Source organism: Orycteropus afer, unplaced genomic scaffold, assembly GCF_000298275.1.
Source record: "Orycteropus afer afer isolate SDZICR_OR568_19922 unplaced genomic scaffold, OryAfe1.0 scaffold00059, whole genome shotgun sequence".
In the NCBI taxonomy this organism is placed as follows: domain Eukaryota; kingdom Metazoa; phylum Chordata; class Mammalia; order Tubulidentata; family Orycteropodidae; genus Orycteropus; species Orycteropus afer.
This window is the reverse complement of record NW_006921646.1, coordinates 6,407,493-6,431,124: the sequence shown is the minus strand read 5'-3', so window position 1 is coordinate 6,431,124 and position 23,632 is coordinate 6,407,493. Positions and strand designations below refer to the sequence as shown.

General features: G+C 40.2%; 1 protein-coding gene across 1 annotated transcript in view; it reads right to left on the bottom strand.

Annotated features, from left to right (window-relative positions):
• Positions 1–23,632, bottom strand: part of RNF8 (ring finger protein 8) — a 134,230-nt gene that overhangs the window by 52,437 nt on the left and 58,161 nt on the right. The window contains exons 3-7 of the mRNA XM_007939460.1: positions 18,771–19,511; positions 16,249–16,311; positions 13,443–13,532; positions 11,464–11,571; positions 9,446–9,650 (exon numbers count right to left, since the gene is read on the bottom strand). Coding sequence (XP_007937651.1) covers positions 9,446–9,650; positions 11,464–11,571; positions 13,443–13,532; positions 16,249–16,311; positions 18,771–19,511 — 1,207 coding nt within the window. The remainder of the gene's footprint in view (positions 1–9,445; positions 9,651–11,463; positions 11,572–13,442; positions 13,533–16,248; positions 16,312–18,770; positions 19,512–23,632) is intronic.

Here is a 23,632-nt window from a genome sequence, read left to right as displayed (position 1 = left end):
AAGGACAGCCAGTAAGAATAAGCTCTGATTTCTCAGCAGAAACCATGCAAGCAAGAAGGCAATGGGATGGTATATATAAAACCCTGAAAGATAAATATTTTCAACCAAGAATTATATAGCCAGCAAAAGTGTCCCTCAAATACAATGGTGAAATTAGGAGATTTCCAGATAAGTAGAAAGTAAGGGAATTTGTTAAAACCAGACCAACTTTACAAGACGTACTAAAGGGAGTCCTTTGAACACAGAACCAAAAATATCAAACAACAACCGACCACTAATACACAAGATGACAGAACCCAGAAACTACAGCTATGGACATACCCAAAGTAAAATAAGCATACAAGACTGTAAACAGGGAACCAGAGACTTGAATTGGCAAATGAGGACAACTACAAACAAAAAGAGGGAAAATACTGTGTAGTTACAGAACTTCTAAATGGTGAGGAAATCAAGAGAGTTGCAAGATAGAATGGACTGTTCTAATCTCAGGAAGAAAATTATAAATCACAGGGTAACCTCAAAGAACAATAATAAACCTTCACATCACAATAAAAAAGACAAGGACAAATATTCAGTAAATACTAAAACAACAGCAACAAAGGAAATTATAACACAATCCATAAACATAATGAGCTTTGCATAGAAAATAATATGGAACAAAGAAACGAGGGACACCATGAAAAAACACATAACAAAATGACAGCAACCAATTCATACCTGTCAATAATTACACTGAATATCAATGGATTAAATGCCCCACTCAAGAGACAGAGAGTTGCAGATTGGATTGTTGTTGTTGTTATGTGCCATCGAGTCGGACCTGACTCATAGCGACCCCTCCTTGGGTTTCCTAGGCAGTATCACTACAGAAGTAGATTGCCCCATCTTCCTTCCGAGGAGTGGCTGGTTGGTTTGAACCGCCAGCCTTCTGGTTAGCAGTCAAGTGCCTTTAGGCACTATGCTACCAGAGCTCCCTGGAGATTGGATAAGAAAACAAAACCCATCAATATGCTGTCTACAAGAGACACACCTTAGAGACAAAGACAAAAATAGACTAAAAAGCAAAGGTTGGAAAAAGATATATCAAGCAAATGGCAACCATAAAAGAGCTGGTGTGGCAATATTAATTTCTGATCAAATTGACTTTAAGACAAAAACCATCATAAGACACAAGGAAAGACATTATATAATGATTAAAGGATCAATTGAACATGAAGGTATAACCATAATAAATATCTATGGACCCAATGAAAGAGTCCCAAAATACATAAATCAGACTTTAAAAGAGTGAAAAGTCAAATAGACAACTCCACAGTCATACTGGGAGACTTTAATATACCACTTTAAATGAAAGATAGAACAACTGGAAAGAAACTCAACAAAGATGCAGAAGACCTAAACAACACAATCTACCAACTTGACCTTATAGACATCTACAGAGCACTTCACCCAACAATAGCACAATATACATTCTTTTCAAGTGCACGTGGCACATTTTCCATGACAGACTATATATTAGGCCATAAAGCAAGCCTTCATAAATTTAAAAACATTGAAATACTGCAAAGCATCTTCTTAGATCATAATGCTATCAAATTAGAAATCAATAATAGGAAGATTAACAGAAAAAGCGTAAACACGTGGAAACTGAACAACACCCTCCTTGAGAAACACTGGGTAAGAGAAGAAATAAAAATTGAAATTCAAACATTCCTTGAATCAAATGAAAACACAACATACCAAAATCTTTGGGACACAGCAAAAGCAATGATCAGAGGCTAACTTATAGCAATAAATGCACACATCCAAAAAGAAGAAAGAGCCAAAATTGAGCAGAGTGGCTCTCTGCAAGTCTCAACACAACAGGCTCTAAACGTGACCAGATCACTTGATTAAATGAGCAGATATTCACTACAGAAGTGTGGTTCATTAGGGAGACTCACCTATTCCTTCCCCAATCCCTTGATCCAAACTCTCTCTGACTGGGAGATGTCAGTAAATACATAAAATCCCCAACGACAATACAGCAGGATTATATCTTTTTGGCTTAACATTAAGTCAATTTGTATAATTAAGCTGTGAATGTTATAGATAGAACCTGTATCTGTGTTTTCTTCCAGCTTTTTTTCCAAGTTGTGAGTCTTTGACTTGTACACATTCTGTTTGTAATTCACTGTGTACTCAACTGTGATGGCTGAGTTTTTGTATCAGTTTGGCTGGACCATGATTTTCAGTGATTTGGGAGCTATGATGTAGTCACTCCTACTCATGATGAGATCCGTTATGAGCAGCCGATCAGTTGAAGGGGAGTCTCCTTGGGGGTGTAGGCTGCTTCCAATATATATGCACATTTTAGCAAAACTCTCTGGCTTTTTGTTCAATCTTGTTCCTACATCTGGCTCATCATCATAGGACCTCCAGGTCTTTGGATTTGAACCAGCAGCCTGCTGTATTGCCTGCTGATTTTGGTGTTGCCTTTGCTACCTGTGAGCAAGAAGCCTGTCACCTTACCTGCCAATCTTGGATTCATCAGCCTCTGCAGGCAGCAGCCTGTTGTAATGCCTGTTGATCTTGGGTTCATCAGCCCCTGCAGCTACTGAGTCAGGAGAAGCTTCCAGTCTGACATCTGACCCACGGCCTTGGGACTTGCCAGCCTCTAAAATGGCAGGAACCATTTCCTTGAGATAAATCTCTCTCTAAAAGCTTCACTGGGTTTGCTTCTCTAAAGAACCCTACCTAAGACACCAACCCAAGGTTTTTATAACATTCAAACTGCAACTCTGGTGGCATGGTGCCTAAGGCATTTGACTGCTAACCAGAAGGCTGGTGGTTCAAACCCACCAGCCACTCCTTGGAAGGAAGACTAGGCAATCTACTTCTGTAGAGATACTGCCTTAGAAACCAAAGGAAGTATCCCTATGAGTCAAAATCAACTCAGTGGCAGTGCGTTTGGTTTTTTTTTTTTTTTTTTTTAATCCCACCAAACTGTCCGGAGCAATAGCACCATCTACTTATCACACAGCAAACTAACAGTGTGTTTTTCATCATCTTTTTCACCTCGCTGCCCCCTCCATCAAGGAACACACATGTAAGCCTCCACACTTTTCTGCTAATCAAATAACTAAGGTTAGTTCTACCTCAACTAGTTCTCACACATTTCTTTACCTCCCTTTACTCCTGTTCTCTTCCACCTGTTCCTTATTATTTTTTCATGACTAGATCATATCACTGAGCCTGAAATGACTCAATGGCAGTTAGTGAATAGTAAATTAAAAAAGGCATAAACTCTGAAGAACAGAACAAACAACAGAGGAGGCTATAGGAGACAGAGATATCTCAGCAGACTGGAAAAAGCTGAAAGCTAAGCCTATGTGCATGTGCATGTGTGGGTTTGAGTAGGAGTGGGTGCGTATGTGGCTAGAAACAGATTTGCTGAAAGTCTTTATATGGAGCACTTAAACCCCTAGACCCCCTTCCCTACTCTATCCAAACAACAGGGAAAACTATGCTCCTATCTACACATACCAACAAAAGATTGGGGGTTCCTGTCTGGAGATAATGAACCAGAGGCTGTAGATTCTAGAACACTAGACATAGTTTCCAAAACCCACTGCTCCTTAGACTTAGCTCAGGTGGGAGAGAATAGGGAAAAAAGGTGAGACACTTCACTAAAAATGGAGGAATTAAGTAAAAGCCCACATAGCAAAAGGTGAGAAAGAAAGACACCCATATACACAGCCTATCCTCCTTCTCATCCCTACTCAGCCTGCCAACTTGTCTTATCCTACCGTCTGCCAAGCCCCTATCCCTAGGGTCAGGAGACTGGAAGATTCAACTCTAAGCAAACTAATCAAATCCAGAGAAAAAGACCTAAAAGCACTCTTGGCTAGAGATCCCCCCAACAAAACAGTAGGGTTTTGACAGATTATTCTATAGTAAAGCCCCACAGTTGGCAAGTGTTACCCAAGCATATGGAGCTCCAACTAGCATTTAGTTTCTCACTCTTAAATATGAACCAGATGGCCAAGGATCACAGGATATTTGAGGAATGTCCCTAACAACAAGAAATAAAACAAAACTTAAGAAAAGGACATTGCAAGACATTAAATAAAGCTAATTTAATGTCCTTGAAAGATAAAATACTGTACCCAGGAAACAAGAGCAGGATAAAAAATAAACACACAGAGAATTTAAAATTGAGTTCTTAAAAATAAAAAATGACAACAGAAATAAAATCTTTAGGAGGGCTGGAAATTAAAATTGAGGAATTCTCACAATAAGTACAACAAAAAGACAAAGAGATGAAATATGGGAGGGAAAATAAATAAGAAAATTGAAGGATTAGTTCAAAGAAGTTCAAAATTCAAATAACAGAAGTGGCAGAAGGAGAAATCAAAGTTTCCCAAAACTGAAGAATATGAGTTTTCAGATCAAAAGGATTAACAAAGTACCCAGCACAATGCACATATTAGTGTGAAAAGAGAACACACTAAGGCATATCATCATAAAATTTCAGAATACTAAGATAAGAAAGATTCTAACAACTCCCAGAGTGCAAAATTAGATCACATAAAAATGTCTGGTAATAAGGATAGCATTAGATTTCTTGGTAGCTCCACTGGACTCTGTAAGACAACTGAGTGATACTTTCAAACTTCTGATGAAAGACAATTTTCTAGCTCAAATTCTATACCCAGCTAAACTACCAAACAAATAAAGATATTCCCAACGCTTGGGACCTCAAAAATTAATATACAGTGCATCCCTTCTTGGGTAATTAATAATTGACATATTGCACCACATCAACCCACTAAACCAAGAAAGAGAAAGAAAATGGGAGACCCGACTCAAGAGTCTATGGGCAAGAGTAACAAAGGAATGCTCAGCATCATTAGTCATTATTGTTGTTGTTGTTGTTGCTTTGCCATCGAGTCGGCCCCGACTCATAGCGACCCCTCCTTGGGTTTCCGAGGCAGTATCACTACGGAAGTCGTCATTAGGGAAATGCAAATCAAAATGAGATATGACTTCATACCCACTAGAATGGCTATTGATAGAAAAAGAAAAAATAACAAGTGTTGTTGAGGATGTGGAGAAATTGGAAACCTTGTACATCGTTGACAAGATATAAAATGGTGCAGCCATTACTGAAAATAGTTTGGCGGGTCCTCAAAAAGTTTAATATAGAATTACCATATGACCCAGTCATTCCACTCCTAGGTATATATATACTCAAGAGTCTTGAAAGCAGTGACTGAAACAGATACTTGTATACCAATGTTCACTGCAGCATTATTCACAATAGCCAAAAGGCAGAAACAACCCAAGTGCCTATCAACAGATGAATAAACAAAATATGGTATAACCATATAATGGAGTATTATTCAGCCATAAAGAGAAATGAAGTTGATACATGTATAACTTGAATGACCCCTGAAAACATGCTAAGTGAAATAAATGAGGTACAAAAGGACAAATATTACATGATCCCACTTACATGAAATATCTGTAATGGGCAAATGCGAAGAGACAAAAATTTAATAGTGGTTACCAGGGCTAGTGGAGGGGGGAAGTGGAGAGTTATTGCTTAATGGGTACTGTGTTTCTGTTTAGGGTGATCAAAAAAAAAAAAAAACTTCTAGAAATGCATAGTGATGAAGTTTGCACAATATAGAAAATTATGTGTACTGAATTGTATACTTAAAAATGGTTAAAATGGAAAACTTTTTGATATATATACATATATAAAACCATAATAAAAGAAAAGAAGGAAGAAAACCAATGAAAGAATAACATTAAATATTTTCTTTCTTTGGAAACATAATCCATTTATAAATCAAGAGCTCTCTTACACTAGACCAGTATATGCCCCAAACTCCCACCGCAGCAAAGACAAGTAAAGTATATAGATATATATATAAAGTATATATAAGAATGGTACACCCAATTCTAACACAGAGTCCTCCTCCCTGCACCAACATAGAGCTGTAAAGTCTCTGAATGAATCATGCTGATCTGACAGGCCTCTATCCTTCACTCTGGGTTTATATACCAACTGGACTCATTATCAAGGCCTCCTGATTTAGAAAAGGAATTACTCAAGGCCAGGGACTTTAACTCATTCTGGAGTGTGCAATACGTGATAATACACATGGATACTTTCATGCTCTCATTTTCAGAGTTAAACAACGTATTAGAAGGGAAAGCAAATTCTACTTGGATTTCAGGAGGGCTTAAATTTGACCCCACTGTGACCTCAGTCATTATGAAGCTAAGAAGTCTAGACTACATGTATGCTTAGATGGATACCCAGCTGGCTACTGGCTCATACCCAAACCACACAATTGCTCACAGAGTAAAAGGGGCTATAGCACTGAATGACAGAAAGTATCCTTAATCTTTCCAGGGACATTTGCATTCTAAAAGAGAAAACTGTCAAACAAATTTTCAATTGGGAAAATTTAAAGCAAAGTATAGAAGGTATTTTTTAGCAATAAAATTAGCTGTCCAGGCATCCTATCATATTTGGAAGGGCCGATGAGCAGTTTTCTACTTGCCCAATTCTCCCTTCTATCCCCATTAGTGAAATGAAAAGGTAAAAGGTAAAAGGGCTAAACAGAAGATTTCAAAGAGCAGCTCGAGTAGACAAAGCCAATTACTATAATGAAATGTGCAAAGACCTGGAGTCTGAAAACCAAAAGGGAAGAACATGCTTGGCATTTCTCAAACTGAAAGAACTGAAGAAAAAATTGAAGCCTTGAGTTGCAATATTGAGAGATTCTATGGGCAAAATATTGAATGATGCAGGAAACATCAAGAGAAGATGGCAGGAATACACAGAGTCACTGTACCAAAAAGAACTGATGGATCTTCATCCATTTCAGGAAGTGGCATATGATCTAGAACCAATGGTAATGAAGGAAGAAGTCAAATGTTGAATGAAAGAACTGGCAAAGAACAAGGCTCCGGGAATTGATGGCATACCAATTGAGATATTTCAACAAACAGATGTCCCATTGGAGGCACTCACTCAGTTATGCCAAGAGATTTGGAAGACAGCTACCTGGCCAACTGACTGGAAGAGATCCATATTTGTGCCCATTCCAAAGAAAGGTGATCCCACAGGATGTGGAAATTATAGAACAATATCATTAATATTGCATGCAAGTAAGATCTTACTGAAGATAATTCAGAAACGTTTGCAGCAGTATATTGACAGAGAATATCCAGAGGTTCAAGCCGGATTCAGAAGAGGACATGGAACAAGGGATATCATAGCTGTTGTCAGATGGATCTTGGCTCAAGGCAAAGAATACCAGAAAGATGTTTACTTGTGTTTTATTGACTATGCAAAGGCATTTGATTGTGTGGATCATGACAAATTATGGATAACATTGAGAAGAATGGGAATTCCTGAGCACTTGATTGTACTCATGAGAAATCTGTACCTTGACCAGGAGGTTGTCGTTCGAACAGAACAAGGGGACACTACATGGTTTAAAATCAAGAAGGGAGTGTGTCAGGGTTGTATTCTTTCTCCACACTTATTCAATCTATATGCTGAGCAAATAATCCAAGAAGCTGGACTATATGAAGAAAAACGTGGTATCAGGATTGGAGGAAGAATCATTAACAACCTGAGATACGCAGATGATACAACTTTGCTTGCTGAAAGTGAGGATGACTTAAGGCACCTACTGATGAAGGTTGAAGAATACAGTCTGCAGCATGGATTACGTCTCAATATAAAGAAAACAAAAATCCTCACAACTGGACCAATGAGCAGCATCACAATAAATGGAGAGAAGATTGAGGTTGTCAAAGAATTCACGTTGCTTGGTTCTACAATCGATGCCAATGGAAGCAGCAGTCAGGACATTAAATGACGTGTAGCATTGGGAAAGTCAACTGCGAAGAACTGTTTCAAGTGCTGAGGCGCAAGGATGTCTCCTTGAGGACTAAGGTGCGCCTGACACAAGCCATGATATTTCTAATCGCCTGGTATGCATGTGAGAGCTGGACAATGAATAAGGAAGACCGAAGAAGAGTTGATGCTTTTGAGTTGTGGTGCTGGTGGAGAATGCTGAAAGTACCATGGACTGCTAAAAGAACTAACAGATCTGTCCTGGAGGAAGTGCAGCCAGAATGCTCCTTGGAAGCAAGAATGGCCAGACTTCGTCTCACCTATTTTGGTCATGTTGTAAGAAAGGACCATTCCCTGGAGAAGGATGTCATGCTTGGTAGGGTGGAGGGTCAATGAAAGAGGGGGAGGCCTTCAACGAGATGGATTGACACGGCGGCTGCGATGATGGGCTCAAGTATAGCAGGGATTGTGGGGCTGGCGCGGGATCGGGCAGTGTTTCATTCTGCTGTGCATGGGGTCGCTATGAGTAGGAAATGACTCGACGGCACTTAACAACAACAACAACAACAACATCCCCATTAGTAGTTCACTCCTGGAATGCTCTTCCAACTTTGCAAGTTTCAGTTCTCTCCACATACCCAGTGCTTAAATGCCCAGCATTCTTCCTGTTCCATTTTACTTAGATGAGCTGTCACTTACTGAATGAAGTTGGTACCACATTTTTGCCCAATAGGGGAGTAGGTAAAAAATCTAGCCATATGAGAAAAAGTTAGGAAAGGGGAAACCCCTTGGGGTCTAGAAGAGAAGAGGGATATTAACTCTATGATATGATGAGCTATAAAGGAAGATGACCTTAGCACAGGTATCCTTGGTTTTTTCCAGAACATAAAACAATAGAAAATGGCTAGACAACTGTTGTGGGTTGAATTATGTTCCCCAAAAAGATATGTTCAAGTCCTAACCCCTGGTACCTGTGAATGTGACCTTATGTGGAAATATTTGCAGATATAATCAAGTTAAGATGAGCTCATATTGGATTAGGGAGGGTAGGCACTAAACCCATTCTGACTGGTGTCTTTACAAGGAGAGATTTAGAGGCAGACAGATGCACAGGGAAGGAGACCATGTGATGATGGAGGCAGAGATCAGAGTGATACAGCTATAAGCCAAGGAGGAATGGCAAGGATTGCCAGCAGCCAGCAGAAGCTAGGAAGGATTCTTCCCCTGAGCCTCCAGAGGAGTATGGCCCTGCTGACCTGGATTTCAGACTTCTAGTCCCCAGAACTGTGAGAGGAGAAATTTTTGTTGTTTTAAGTCACCCAGTTTGCGATACTAGGTTTTAGCAACCCTAAGAAACTAATACAACTTTTGCCGTATAATATCGGTTAAGTTGTTTTATCCCCCTGGGCCTCAATTTTCTTAAATAGTAGTATCTCTCATGACCTTCCTGAATAGTTCATAAGATTGTGAGAATTAAGCAACTTAATTATAGGTAAAAGTACTATGACAAATACTTTATACATCTGTCAGAATTTGTAGTAAGTCCTTTGCTGAGGAACTGGCATTCTCATAACCACTCACCTTTTCGTTCCTTAATGAGGACATTTCGTCGATCTCTCACTTCTGAGCTCAGATTATCTACCATCTTGCTAATGCAATTGTCCAGGACCAGGGAGTGAGTTTTGGATGTGATACTTTTCCGACAAATGGGACATTCGATCTTCCGCTTCATCCACTCACTTATACAGTAGGAGCAGAAACTGTGGGCACAGTTCAAGGTGACAGCCTACAATGAGAATTGTCCACATCAGAATTGTCACACTTACTTTCCTGGGGCAGTTGTGATCTCACAGCTAGAATGGGAGCTTATTTCCAAGGCCAAATAGGAAGTTAACCACAATCACATCTGGAGGGCTTACAATGGGCAAGAGTATCATTCTCGAGGTTGGGAAATTCAAGTTTTAGATTTGACAGTTCATTTCCTCCTTCCTCAAAGGTAAGGTCATGTATTCAGGCCCTAGGTAAGTTGATTTGTCTGATTTGTTCCATCAACTCAGACCACACCATCAATGTGAACTAGCCACCTTGCAAACAATGTCACCGAACACAAAGAAGATGAGTAAATGTGTGAATGTTATGGTACAAATACATCACTAATTAATTCTCTTATGAGAAACAAATTTATGCCTTGCTAATAATGGTGAATTAGAAGCTCGAACAGGAACACATACTGACTACTTAGTATACAGAATGACAGGAGGCTTCATCTCTAAAGAAAAAAAAAAAAGTGAACAGTTGAGTGGAAAAGGAATAAAAAAAAAAATTTGACAAACATAAAGGGTTCCCTGACAGTGTCTGAGGAGAGAAAAAGCAAAAGGAAGGCTGGATTCAAGGGCTCCTCTGTATAATTCCTCTGGTTAGATTACTACCAGAGTCCTTTCATTACCAAAAAGAGAATGTAAATCATTCTATTCATTACTCATGTTATATATATTTCCTATGATGCAACTTTCTCTCAGGCTCAAAAGTCCTCATTCTTGCTTTGAGGGTAGCAGTAGAAAATAGCATAGAAATGAGATATTTTTTAAATGTCAAATTAAACTCAGAAAGCTAGAAAACTAGGAGACAAGTTATTTACAAACCAACCCTCATAAACATGACTAAAATCCTGCCTGATTAAAATGAAACATCTTTTCAATGCTGACTTTTAAGAAGAGACTGGTCATACAGGTCAGACAGTATGCTGTAAACAAAACACAGGCCAATGTGCAGACACCTTGGGTTGGCTAACCTATCACCCGTTCCAGCCCCTGCTCCTTGTCTCCCTCTACAGAGTCCATGGCCCTGACAAACAACACTGAGTTTCTCTAACGTAGGGAAATGGTCTGCCCAGGAAGGATTTTTCAGGAGGCTTTTACATCGAGCCTCCCTAAAGACCTCTTAGCAAAGGAAGCAGTGTACGTGTGTATTTCCCTTTTTAAAGGAGTCTGCAATGCAATCATTTAACAATCTGAGTTTTAATACTTGTGGTAACAAATAGTAGAATTTTATGAAAAAATACTCTGTGAAAAAAACATGACAGGATAACAAATGGTAACCTCAGGGAGAGATGATTCATTTTCACAAGGAGCTTTACAATCCTTGAAGTATGTTCAACGTGGCCCCTAAATTCCCAAAGTGACCATACATCAATGACATCTACCACCTTTTTGAAAAGGCTACACTAAACACTTGCTCTCAGCAGAGTGCCCATTCAAAGTAAAGAAAGATTGCTTTGTTGAGCAGCTTTATTCTAATATTTCAAAAATCTAATGCCATGTGGTCCTGTTATGTAACCTCCCTCCCCTCCCAGAGATAAAGGTTTTATTGTGGCTAAAAATATTATGACAGCAAATAAATATTCAAGAACAAATAAAAGACTTCAAAAAGAAATGAGAAGCTTCCATCTCTTGCAGTCACTTTGCCATCAGAGAGCCACAAAGAATTGCTGGAAGAAAATTATCTTTAGCAGTTTTTCGTATTGCAGAGGCAGCATATGCAGCTCAGGCTCCATTCAGAGTCAGGAAGGTGAGAAGGGGAGCTACTATATTCAGAATTACCTCAATGAAGTATTCTGAGCAAATAATACACTGGAGCTCATTTTCTAGCACATCATTCATGTGGTTAAGAACTTCCTCTTTCTGTGCTTGCACCTTCTTCTTCTCTTCCTGCAAAGACACACAACCCCACCTGTCATTCAGGAAAACCAACAGAATGCAAAACCAGACAGGGAGCAGGGTTAATTGTCTAGAATAGGACTCAGAAGGAGCCTAAATTAAAAATTCATTCTGGTGCAGCAAGATGAGAATAAAATACTTTCCCTAAGGGGTACTGTTTTTCAGAACTGCTTTCTGATACAGGGAACTGACTTTCTTTCTTTCTTCTCTCTTTTTCAGTATTTGTATTGTAGCTTCTGTCTCCTTCCCAAAATCAACAAAATGAGAGAAACTGGGGGTGGCATACTAACCCCACTAACCACTCAAGACCAGAATAGGACATTAAGCATCCTACAGCAAGCTGCAGTCAGAGATGGCTAAAAGGATCCTAAACAATTAAAATGCACTGGATAAAGAAAAACAGTTGACGATCATCCCAGTAAAGGCAGGAAGATAGAATCAGTCATAAGGTTTCCTCTAGACGTCTTTATATCTGCCTTTGCTGTAAAATAGGGATAATATCTATATTCCCTGTAGGCAGGAGAGAAGGCTTCTTGAAGCACCTTCAGGCCCCATGATCTATGATGCTTGCTACTTCCCACTCCTGCATAGATCTGTAATGTAATTCCTGTTTTCCAAGACGTCAGACTGCTCATGAATACCAACATTTTAGGGAGAATTCTAGGTTCTCAGATATTTATTTAAGTTAGCAGCATCTCATCCCCCAAACAGAAGGTATCACGAGCCCGTAAGTGGAAGGGAGAGAAAAACTATTCAGGGTACTTTTGAATAGCTGGTTTCTTTTTCATCTTTTATTTTCAAAGCAAAGTAGACTGTCAGGCTGCTTAGGGCAATGCAGAAGGTCTGTATCCAATTCTGACTATAGTCAAGTTCCCTGAAAACTTATGAATCATTGGGTTAAAAAAAGATGTTTTGGCTACTTGGAGGTTGCAGGGGGAAGGTACTATGTGATTTAAACACAGCATAAGGATATCAAACCAACTGAAAATGTCTCCTCCTCCCGCCCCCCCACCCCGGTCTGTACTTGGCTCTAGGGTAGGAATGAGAGATGCAGTTAGGCTTAGGTATCACATCCAGGTCAGAGGTTGCAAACTGATGACCTGTAGACTGGATCCAGCCTGCAGACTTGTTTAGTTTGGCTCTCATGGCATTAAAAACAAAAATAAAAACTGAACTTGTCGCCAATATTAGAAAGTTGGGAAATTTTACATTAACATTTAGATTTATATCTTCTATGGAAAAATCAGAAGATCAGACAACATGGGGCCTGCATTTCTGGACAGCAACAATTGGCTGTAGCAGAGAAGGGCTGCCTCCTCAGGTGAGAGGATGAGGGGGGGAGTACCCCTTTCAAACGTGCCAGTCCTCACTATCTTACACACAGCCTACTTCACCTACTTCTCAATTGCTAATCTGGCCCTGATAGGCATTTAAATCTATAAGCCTAATTTAAGAACGCTACTGACTCAATGGCACCTAACGACATTGATTTAATGTGGGAAGGAATTACAAGAATGCATCAGGATGAACTATTTTTTTATTTTGACCACACCATCCTTAGTCTCTGCCAGTGAAACACCCTGAAGGAGGAGCTACCACAGACAAAGGACTAGACTGTAGGATGTGAGTGACTTATTCCTGGCATTCTGCTTCTGAACAAGGGGGGAAAAAAAAAAAAACCAACAGAAGTTGTCTTATAGGCAGAACCTTCCGGAGGCTTGAATAATTTTACAGGTTATTTCCCCTGAGGCAAGGAGCAGCCATAATCTCTCTCTTCATTCACCAAAGCAACCCTTGCACTGTTAAAAATGCTGAGTTGCATGTACTAACCAAATTCTAAACCTCCATCTTCTTTCCAGTACCTTGGTCTGCTCCAGTTCTTTGTTCTTGGCTTGAATGATTGCTTCAAAGTTCTTCTTATTGCGATTTAGCTCTTCCATTAGAGCCCGATGCTGCAGAAACAGCAGATACATGTTCAGGGTGATCCATGCTGTATCTTTCCTTTTAGCTACACATACGCCTGCTCCCTCCTGCTAGCCAGTGGCTTGGCTCAACTTATCAATGAACTGGCAATTTCAAAATAATGTCTTCATTCCTCCAGGACATCCCACCTGCCTGCTGCTTTTTTTTTCAGGAAAGGAAATGGGGAAGAAATCCATTAGCCCTAAAACAGCTGTTCCCAATCCAGGTAGCCATCCAAACCAAAGGAAGAATTTTTACTGCCTTCCGGAGTCTGAGTCCACAGGTTTGGCTTGGGGCCCAGGAATGTGTATTTTTCAAAAAAGTTGCCCAAGTGATTCTGAGAATCAGTGCTCAAGAACTACTAAATAACTGTGAGAGTAACTAGCACTGTGAGTGGCTTTTAAGAAATAATCAGAGGAAAATGGGCTTCAGAGAACCTAGATAATCATATTTGTGAAATGAAAAAAGATCTTCAACCTATTTATTCTATAGCTCACACATTACACGCTCATAAGGCAATGCTGCCTGAACCCTGCCAGGGCCTTCTGGAAGCTGGCATACCCAAGAGCTAACAACAAGTCATTCACTGTGACTAACTGCCTACACCAAATGTCAAGAGTTTCCACTTCTATGAAACATAATTGATGAGCTCTTCATGCTTAAGTTTAAAAAAACCTAAACCAAACTCACTGCCGTGGAGTCGGATCCAACTCATAGTGACCCCTCCTTGGGATTCTAAGGTGGTATCTCTATGGAAGTAGATTGCTCAACCTTCCTTCCAAGGAGTGGCTGGTGGGCTTGAACCACTAGCCTTCTAGTTAGCAGTCATGCCTTAGGCACTATACTACCAGAGCACCTTCATATAAGTATATAAGTATATATAAGCTCCTCCATATAAGTATAGCTTATATTTTAAAAATCTCACGTCAAATTCTCTCTTTAAAGGATTTTTTTTAAAAGAGAAAAGAAACCATAACAAACCACTGTCATCAAGTCAATTTTGTCTTATTGAAAAAAAACAAACAAACCTACTTTCATCAAGTCAACTCCAACTCATAGTGATCCCTATTGGGTTGCCAAGGCTATAAATCTTTAGGGAAGTAGATTGCCTTATCTTTCTCCTGTGGAGCAGCTGGTGGGTTTGAACCACTGACCTTTGGTTAGCAGCCAAGTGCTTAACCACTGCACCACCAGAACTTTTTTTTTTTTTAAGAAAGTGGAGTGAAAGTATTTTTGAAACGATATTACTCAAGAAACAAACTTTAAAGTATGGTCTCCAAAAATGCAGTTATGTCAGAAAGGCTGGGTGCTTGACCACTAATTAGATCTGCATGCCTACAAAATGGGAAAACAAGTACCCTTTCTATTTCAGTGTTGATAAGAAAATGGCAGGTATGAAAGCAACCAGAAATGTTTTTATGCTCTATAAATGCAAGCTTTCACAATGGCCTGGTAAATAAAAAATAAAATAAAATAAAGAGAACAGCTTCAGAGGGACCAGCAGGGTCCAAAAGAACCACCATTCAGTTGAGAGTGGTATGCCCCTCAGGTGTGTTGGAATAGAATCATCAGCTTAAAATCCCACATTAAAAGGTACTGAATGCACACTGGCCAAGTACTCCATGCTAAATGATTGGTAGGCTTCCCTGCCTGTCCAGGGAGAGGGTGAGGAGTTGTAGGTGCGGGGTACTCAATGATCCTTTGGTGATTTCCAAGTAGCAGAACTTTATTCTTCTCTAGTCAATTTCAAAACAATATGTCAATTTAATAATGTTTGAAAATTCTAAATAGGACACATGCCTACCCTCCCACCCTAGAAAATAAACAAGGTCAGAAAATAAAATTCCAAAAGGATTGAATTCACTTTCACCTAATTCTTTCCCAAGGCTCTTTGGACCCCTTCAAGAAAATCAAGGCACGTACCCTCTAATACTTACAACGATATGTGACTGTGAGCACTGTAAGAAGGTTGGGAGGTAGGCAGCAAGAAAAGAACATGAGGGTAAATTCCCCTGAAAAAACTCTAATGCTTTGTTCACTTTTCTCAAGGAGATTTGAACCATCCCACTAAACTCCTGACTAAAACTGCTTCAAACTACTAATCACAATACATAAAGGATAGAAGACAAAAGCAAGTTTTAAAGATGCAAAAGAGCTTATGAAAGAAGCAGTCAAATTAAATGGCATAAACTATAGGCAATTTTTTAGATTTTTATTCCTATGAACCTTGCCTTTCAGTAAATCGATGTGCTTTGCTAACTGTTTATCTGCATACTCTCAATCTCACCTAAAATGCTTAATTGGAAGTTTCTTGAATGGTTGCTGGATGACTACAGATCAGAACAGTGAGTTAATGGAGACCCTTGCAGGTGCTGGTGGCCAGTCACAGCTCGTATTTCCCCTGTGTAGCCCTCACCTTTGTGGAAGTGGAGCCATTTCCCCAGAGAGCCTCCTAATTACTACAGACTCCATTTCTTCTTCACTAGAGCAACTTTCTGCTCAGATGAAGATGTAAGTTTTCATGCTGCGGTCTGGCATGTCTGTGAGGCTCCAAATCTCTGACCTGATGGTGTGAGCAGCTGCCATCTGCTCTGTTTACAGACTGGAGATGCACAGAGATGTGGGCTGAGCAGCCACAAAACACTTGGCTGCCTCCCACTTTGTAGTCCACTATAATCTCAGAACAGTGGCAAGAGATTAAGTTACCTCCTGCAGAGCCTGGGCCAGCTGTTGCTTCAGGTCCTCTTCTCCTTGCTCTTTCTCCAAACCCTGCAAAACCAAAAACAAAATGGATGGTTTCCCTGCAGAAAGGGGAAAACAGGAACAAAATCCAGACCAGACCAGCTAGCATGAGCATCTGGAAACAACAGGGGGCAGGGAGCAGGTGGAAAATCTCCTGTTTTACTTGAAGCTGTTGGTAATAAGGGATTTGAACAGAACAATCTATTCAGACACTGTACATCTCAGTGTTGTCACCCTTAAGCCACCACTAGAATTATTCTGGAAAACCTTGGGCTAATAGTCCAAGTCCACTGGCTAATGCTGGGACTCTAAAAGGATGCACACTGAGAGCTTCTGAGTCACTAAATGAACTCAGATATAATCCTCCAGGCCGGCACTCATGAGTTCCACCATGTTTCTGCCCTCAATTCTAGCCACCTCATCTCTCATTCTGAGTCTCTCTACCACTTCTAGTTCACAAACTTCTCCTCCTCCCTCCTTGCCAGAGCTTATGCTATAGTTCCCTCACTGGCCCCTCCAGAGTGCCTTCCACATCATCATTAACTGACAACCAGCACTCTTCCACAAAAATGCTTGGGCCCTTCCCTTCCACTTCACCCAATGATAACACATTTAACATGTCAACTTGAAATTGTTCACTGATTGAATATATTGACTTGAAACTGTTCTCTGAAGTGCAACATATATCTTGTCCCCTCAACTGCAAATTCCTTAGTGGCAAAAACTATTTATTAAGCATTTTCACAGTTACCAGAACTCCAGGCACAGTGCCAGGCAGCATAGGTGCTGAAAACAAATCTGTGTGGAGAAATCTGTGTGAAGAAGTGAAGGGTTTAATGAGCTTCCTTCAGAGCAAGTACTAGGGGTACAGCTTGGTGGGCAGAAGGAAAAGTACCTAGTAAACAATTTAATGGACTAGACACACACCACTACGAACAATATATACATGACCCTCTTATACCTAGACCAAGTCTCTAAACTAGCTTTTTTTTGCTTTTCTTTAGCATTTTGGTACAGAAAAAGATTTTGCCGCTATACCTTGAAGCACACACAGAGCAGCCACAAATATTAATGTGTTATTCCTAAACACATTAGCCTTTAAAGAGAGTTATGCTCTGGTGAAAGTATGATACACTAATATGTAAAGATAAACTACCTCCTATGAACTTCAAGAACTAGCCCAGGCTGAATAAGAGAAGTAAAAATGTACACAAATGCAACTCATGTATATACATGTATGTTGTTGTTGTTGTTCTTATGTGCCGTCGAGTCAGACCTGACTCATAGCGACCCCTCCTTGGGTTTCTGAGGCAGTATCACTACGGAAGTAGATTGCCCCATCTTCCTTCTGAGGAGTGGCTGATGGGTTTGAACCGTCAACCTTCTGGTTAGCAGTCAAGTGCCTTAGGCACTACGCTACCAGAGCTCCCACATACATGTATATATTTATTTAATCCATGGCCTTTACTAATACTCTCCTTTTAAGGGAACAGCAGAAATTAGAACCAAATTTTTAAATTGTTCAGAAATCAGCCAACACTACTTCTGGTTGTTCCTTGCCCTGAGCAACCCAAATAAAAGATAAAAGCTTATTCACTTCAGTGTGATTTGGCCCTTAGTTCTAAGTCAACAATGGGGAATTCTTGACATTCAGTATTACCTGAGGAATTAGGTGGGAGTAAAATGTATGGTTCCTGCCAGATGGGAGCTGACATTTCGAGCAGAGACTAGCATCGGCTCTAGCCTAGAAGCTCTGTGCAAGAATTTGTCATCTAAGCAAATGGCTCAGTGACTGGGACACATTTGGTCTTACCTTGACACAGCTAAGACAGCAAATACTTTACCTTTCTGCTAAAGAAACTGTGGAAGGCAGTTTATCACTCAACCCGACAACTGAGTCATGGTGCACCAGTCCTCTCCCATGCTGGCTGTGCAGGACAGACACAAAAACATTTTCTCCCTTTCTAGCCTCCCACCTCCTAGGTTTGTTACAGAGTTAACTAACCCTCATAGTTAACAAGTAGACAGACACAAGGATAAAGCACCTACCTGACTTGTACCTGCTGTGGGGCTACGTGATTTGGCTCTGACCATAGAGCCAAACTTATGAAGAAAACTACCAGTATAAATAGGCTGTACTGTGGTTTCATGGCAAGCTGACCTTTATCCAACTTCTCCCTGAATTGACATTCATTCTGAATCGCCTCAGTTTTGTATCATGAGATCAGCTATGTCCTGGCTGGCTCTGCTCATCATCTTACCCTATCATAGTACCCCAACTCTAGCTCCTCATCTTACCTACATGCTGAAACCTTAACCCTTAACTCAACCCCCTTCTAGTATCTCAAACTTTTCTGCTCCCATGCCATCTCCAGCTCCTGGTACTCAGTATTTGGTCCCTGGCCTGGAAACAGCTTCCAACCAGGAGCTCATGGAGGGCCTGCCCACCCCTAGGGGCACTCTTGTCTTTCTCGCCTGGATGGTACCTGGAGACATTGCTTCTCTTCTTGGAAAGTCTTCTCTAGTTCCTCCACTCTCGCTTGCTGCTGGGCCTGTTCCGCATACAGCTGGGACTGTAAATCCTGTAGTTCCTGCTCCATTTTCACAATATTTTTTGAGTTTCCCTTTTGGTTCTTCTTTTTCACATTCAGAACAGCTACCTGCTTTTCCTGCATCTGTGTTTTCAGCTTCAAAATCCTAGACATGGTTAACTTAAATAGCTCTAAGCTGCTTTGAGACGCAGAAGGGTTTGGGGCTTTCTGCGTCTTCTGACGAAGCTCCACAACTTTTGGGGCGGCAGGGTAAATATGAGCCCCTGTGGTCTTCTCACTGGGCTCAAGAGAAGTCAATTTAGGATCCAAATATTCAGAGGGCTGACTGTCCACTTCTCCTTCCTCATGTAACTTTTCTGGCTGACCAGGCTCACAAGACATTTTAGTTATTTTGGATTTTGAATTTGAAGGGCCTTCAGCTCCAGGACCATCCAATTCATCCAAATTAAATTTCCTTTTAGTTCTTAAGCTCTTATTTTTTTCCATCATCTGGTCACTCTTTGGGGCAAGACAGGGATACATCCTCTCCCAGTCTTCTTCAGTAACTTCATATTCATACTCAGCACTCTCCTTGTTTTCCAGAGGCACCCCAAGCTGGATGTGGTCTCCCTCATGGATGGAATATACCTTTAAAGGTTCCAGACGTTCTCTGTTCAGCCAAACACCATTCAGACTCTGGGGAGAGGGAAAGAGAGATGAAGTAAGCTTGATTTTCCTCCTCTTAATGGAATTTCTCTCTTGCTGCTGCAAAACCTTGTGCTTTTTCAGAAGGAAAACCCTTGAGAACAAATAGAAAAGAAAGGTTCATAAACCACCATCCTTAGAAACAACATTCTTCAAACAGTGCTTTGGCTTTCTACCTATATTTCATATTCATGCCTCCACCGAGAACTGCTTGTATAATAGGTAAGAATCACCTCATTGCTGGTGAATGAATTACTCAAACAAAGGAGAGCTGAGACAGAACAGGTCCTATTGGCCTAAACTGGGGACAATGGCCCAAGCCTGAAAAACTGCTATTACTCAAGGAAGCAGCATCTAATGATAAGGTTAACGAGGTAGCGTTGGCTAGGAAATCACTCGAGTATTATCCCTGGATGTAGCCCTGGAGCACTGGAAAATGAGCAATGTACTTCATAGCATATGTAAGCCAATAAAGAGAATATCAGTACCTTGAACTGGGGCAAACTATAGATGGGATCTGACCCAATTAATAGCAACAGAGGTCCATGGGCAATACAGCATCGTGGTTAAGAGGTTGAAATCTAGAGTCGGAAAGACTTGCGCTCATAGCCCAACTGCACCACCTAGGGCTTATTAGTTGCCTTAGGCTATATATTTACTTTTTGTGTCCTAGTTTCACATAAAAAACAGGGATAGTACAGTACCTACCTCCTACTGTTCCTGTAAGGAATAAATGACATAATGCACATAAAAGACTTAGCACAGTGCCTCATGTATAATAAGCACTTGATAAATGTTTACTTTTATAGTTTTAATTAAGTCGATTGCAATCAATGTCATGAAACAAAGTGTGTATTAATTGTTGAATGGAAAACTAAGTTGCTCTGTAAACTTTCACCTAAAACACAATAAAAAGTTAAAATAAAAAAATTAAGTCATAGGGTGGGGGTTAGTAGCATGAATTCTGGGCTGAGACTGCCTGGGTTTATTACCTGGTTGTCCCATCACTCAATAGCTGTGTGACTTTGGGCAAGAAGTTTCTTAACCTCTCAATATACCACATCTATAAAATGGGGCACAATAACAGTATCTTCTTCATGGTGTTTGTGTAGACTGAGATTCTGAAATGGAGCTAAGACTTAAATATTTATGTAGGAAATTACAATTACCTACTTTCTCAGTAAGAAAAATACTTGGTCAACCCAAATATGAGGAACAGGTTGGCTTAACTCTGAGGCTCAGAGGATGAAAGGGGAGGAGCAACCAGTTTTCAGCTCTGGTTTAATATTAGGCCCTTGTTGCTAGTTTGGGGGAGGGCAAAGGAGGGAGAGAAAGATTGAAATATTAGATGCGGAAAAGACTGTCCTTAACCCATTGCCTTGAGCCTAACCTAGCACATCAGTCCTACCTTCTCCCACCCTTCCTACTCAGCCTGACACATAGGAAGTGATCAGTTCTGCTGCATTCTGAAACAACACATGGGGAAGTAACAAACGAGGGGGATGGAGGCAACAAAATCTATCTGAAAGCAATGTTTAGAGCAGAGTGGTCAATTTTAAGATTATACACAGGCCTCAGCAAAAATCATATGACGTGGGAGGGCATCTAATAACAAGGTACACAAATTTAAGAAAGTCTCAAGGGAAAAGATAAGGTAAAATGCATACATAATTAAATAAGAAGAAGCTGAAACTAGAGGGAATAATGAATCCCTCTAGGATTCTTAGGAAGCTGGAGTAAACCTTTAAGACTATCACGGCCCTCCACTAGGATTCTCTGCATTAACGTGCCTCCCTCCAGAGCCCTTGTGGTCTGGAAAATAAGCTCTTAAAAATTTTCAACACATTTTATCCTTGGATCCTGCCACGTTTATCCATTCATCACTCCTTGGTGACACCTAGTGGTATAATTTGGACCACAGCCCTGAGTCTGTTCACAAAGTGGTTGTAGAAAAGGAAGAAAATTCCACGGCTATAAAAGAACAATCAAGTATCTCTCAGGATATGATCTCAAGTACAATGGTTTAGCTAAATCAAGATCTGTTCAAATCTTTCAGATCAGAACAGAGATCAGAAGAGCAGCATTTGCAGGGGGAGAAAGCTCAAAGGGCAGGAATGCATAGGAAAGAAGGACATTGGGAAAAGGTAACCAAGGAGAGGAAGAGAGCTGTTACATTGTGGGTATTACAGCTGAAGTCACAAAACAAAATGTGTATGAACAGTTGAATGGAAAATGAATTTGCTCTGTAAACTTTCTCCCAAATCATAATAAAAAGTTAAAAAAGAAATAAAACAAAATCCTCACAACTAGACTAGTAAGCAATATCATGATAAACAGAGAAAATATTGAAGTAGTCAAGGATTTCATTTAACTTGGATCTACAATCAAACACCTATGGAAGGAGCAGTCAGTAATCAAACAACATATATGTTACTGTTGTTGTTGTTGTTATGTGCTGTCGAGTCGGACCCGACTCATAGTGACCGCTCCTTGGGTTTTCGAGGCAGTATCACTACGGAAGTAGATTGCCCCATCTTCCTTCCGAGGAGTGCATGGTGGGTTTGAACTGCCAGCCTTATGGTTAGCAGTCAAGTACCTTAGGCACTATGCTACCAGAGCTCCTGGACAAATCTGCTGTAAAAAAAAAAACTTTAAAGTGTTAAAAAACAAAGATGTCACTTTGAGGACTAAGGTGTGCCTGACCCAAGTCATGGTCTTTTTAATCATCTCATATGCATGTGCAAGCTGGACAATGATAAGGAAGACCAAAGAAGAACTGATGCCTTTGAATTACATTATTGGTGAAGAATACTGAATAATACCATGGACAGCCTGAAGAACAAACCAATCTATATTGGAAGAAATACAGCCAGAATGCTTCTTAGATGTGAGGAAAATGAACTTCGTCTAATATACTTTGGGCATGTTAGCAGGAGGGACCAGTCCCTGAAGAAGGACATCATTCTTGGAAAAGCAAAGAGTCAGCAAGAAAGAAGACCCTCAAAGAAATGGACTGACACAGTGGCTGCAATGATGGGCTCAAACACAGCAACTGTGAGAATGATGCAGGACCAGGCACTGTTTTATTATATTACATGAGTTGCTATGAGTTGGAACCAACTGAACGGCACTTAACAACAAGAGGCTTGATAACCGTGACTTATTTATCTTTCTGTCCTCATGAGAGAAATTAAATATAGCTGAATTCTAAAAAAAAAAAAAAAAACCCACATATCATAAATGTACAACTACATGAATACTTACAAAGTGAGTACTCCAGTGTAACTAATACTAGGTTTTTTTTTTAAAAAAAAAACACTCCACATTATTAGCATCCCAGAAACCACTGTGCCTCCTTCCAGTCACAATCTCCCCCTAATAAGGACTACTATTCTAAGTCAATATCACACTTCAGTTTTGCCAGTTCTTTAACATTATACAAATGGTATCATGTAATATGTATTCTTTTGTGTCTGGCTTCTTCACTTAATACTATGTTTGTGAGATCTATTCATGTTGTTGGATATAGCAGTTGTTTAGTCATGTTTGTTATAGTGTAGTGTTTCATTGTAATGCTATTATACTGTTTATTTATCTATTTATTCTACTGTTGATGGGAATTGTTTCCCTGGGAGTGAAAATACTGCCTCAGGACATGCATGTTATCTTTAATAAATAATGCCACATAATTTTCCAAACTAGTTTTAACAATTTATACTCCCACCAGAAATTAAGGGAGTTTTCTTTGTTCTACATCCTTGCTAATACTAAGCATTGCTAGTATTTAATTTTAGCCATTCTGGTGGGAATGTAATGTTGTTGTTGTTGTTAAGTGCCGTCGAGTCATTTCCGACTCAGCGACCCCATGCACAGCAGAACGAAACAATGCCCGATCCCGCGCCAGCCCCACAATCCCTGCTATACTTGAGCCCATCATTGCAGCCACCATATCAATCCGTCCCCTTGAAGGCCTCCCCCTCTTTCGTCGACCCTCCACCCTACCAAGCATGACATCCTTCTCCAGGGAGGGAATGGTCCCTTCTTACAACATGACCAAAATAGGTGAGACGAAGTCTGGCCATTCTTGCTTCCAAGGAGCATTCTGGCTGCAC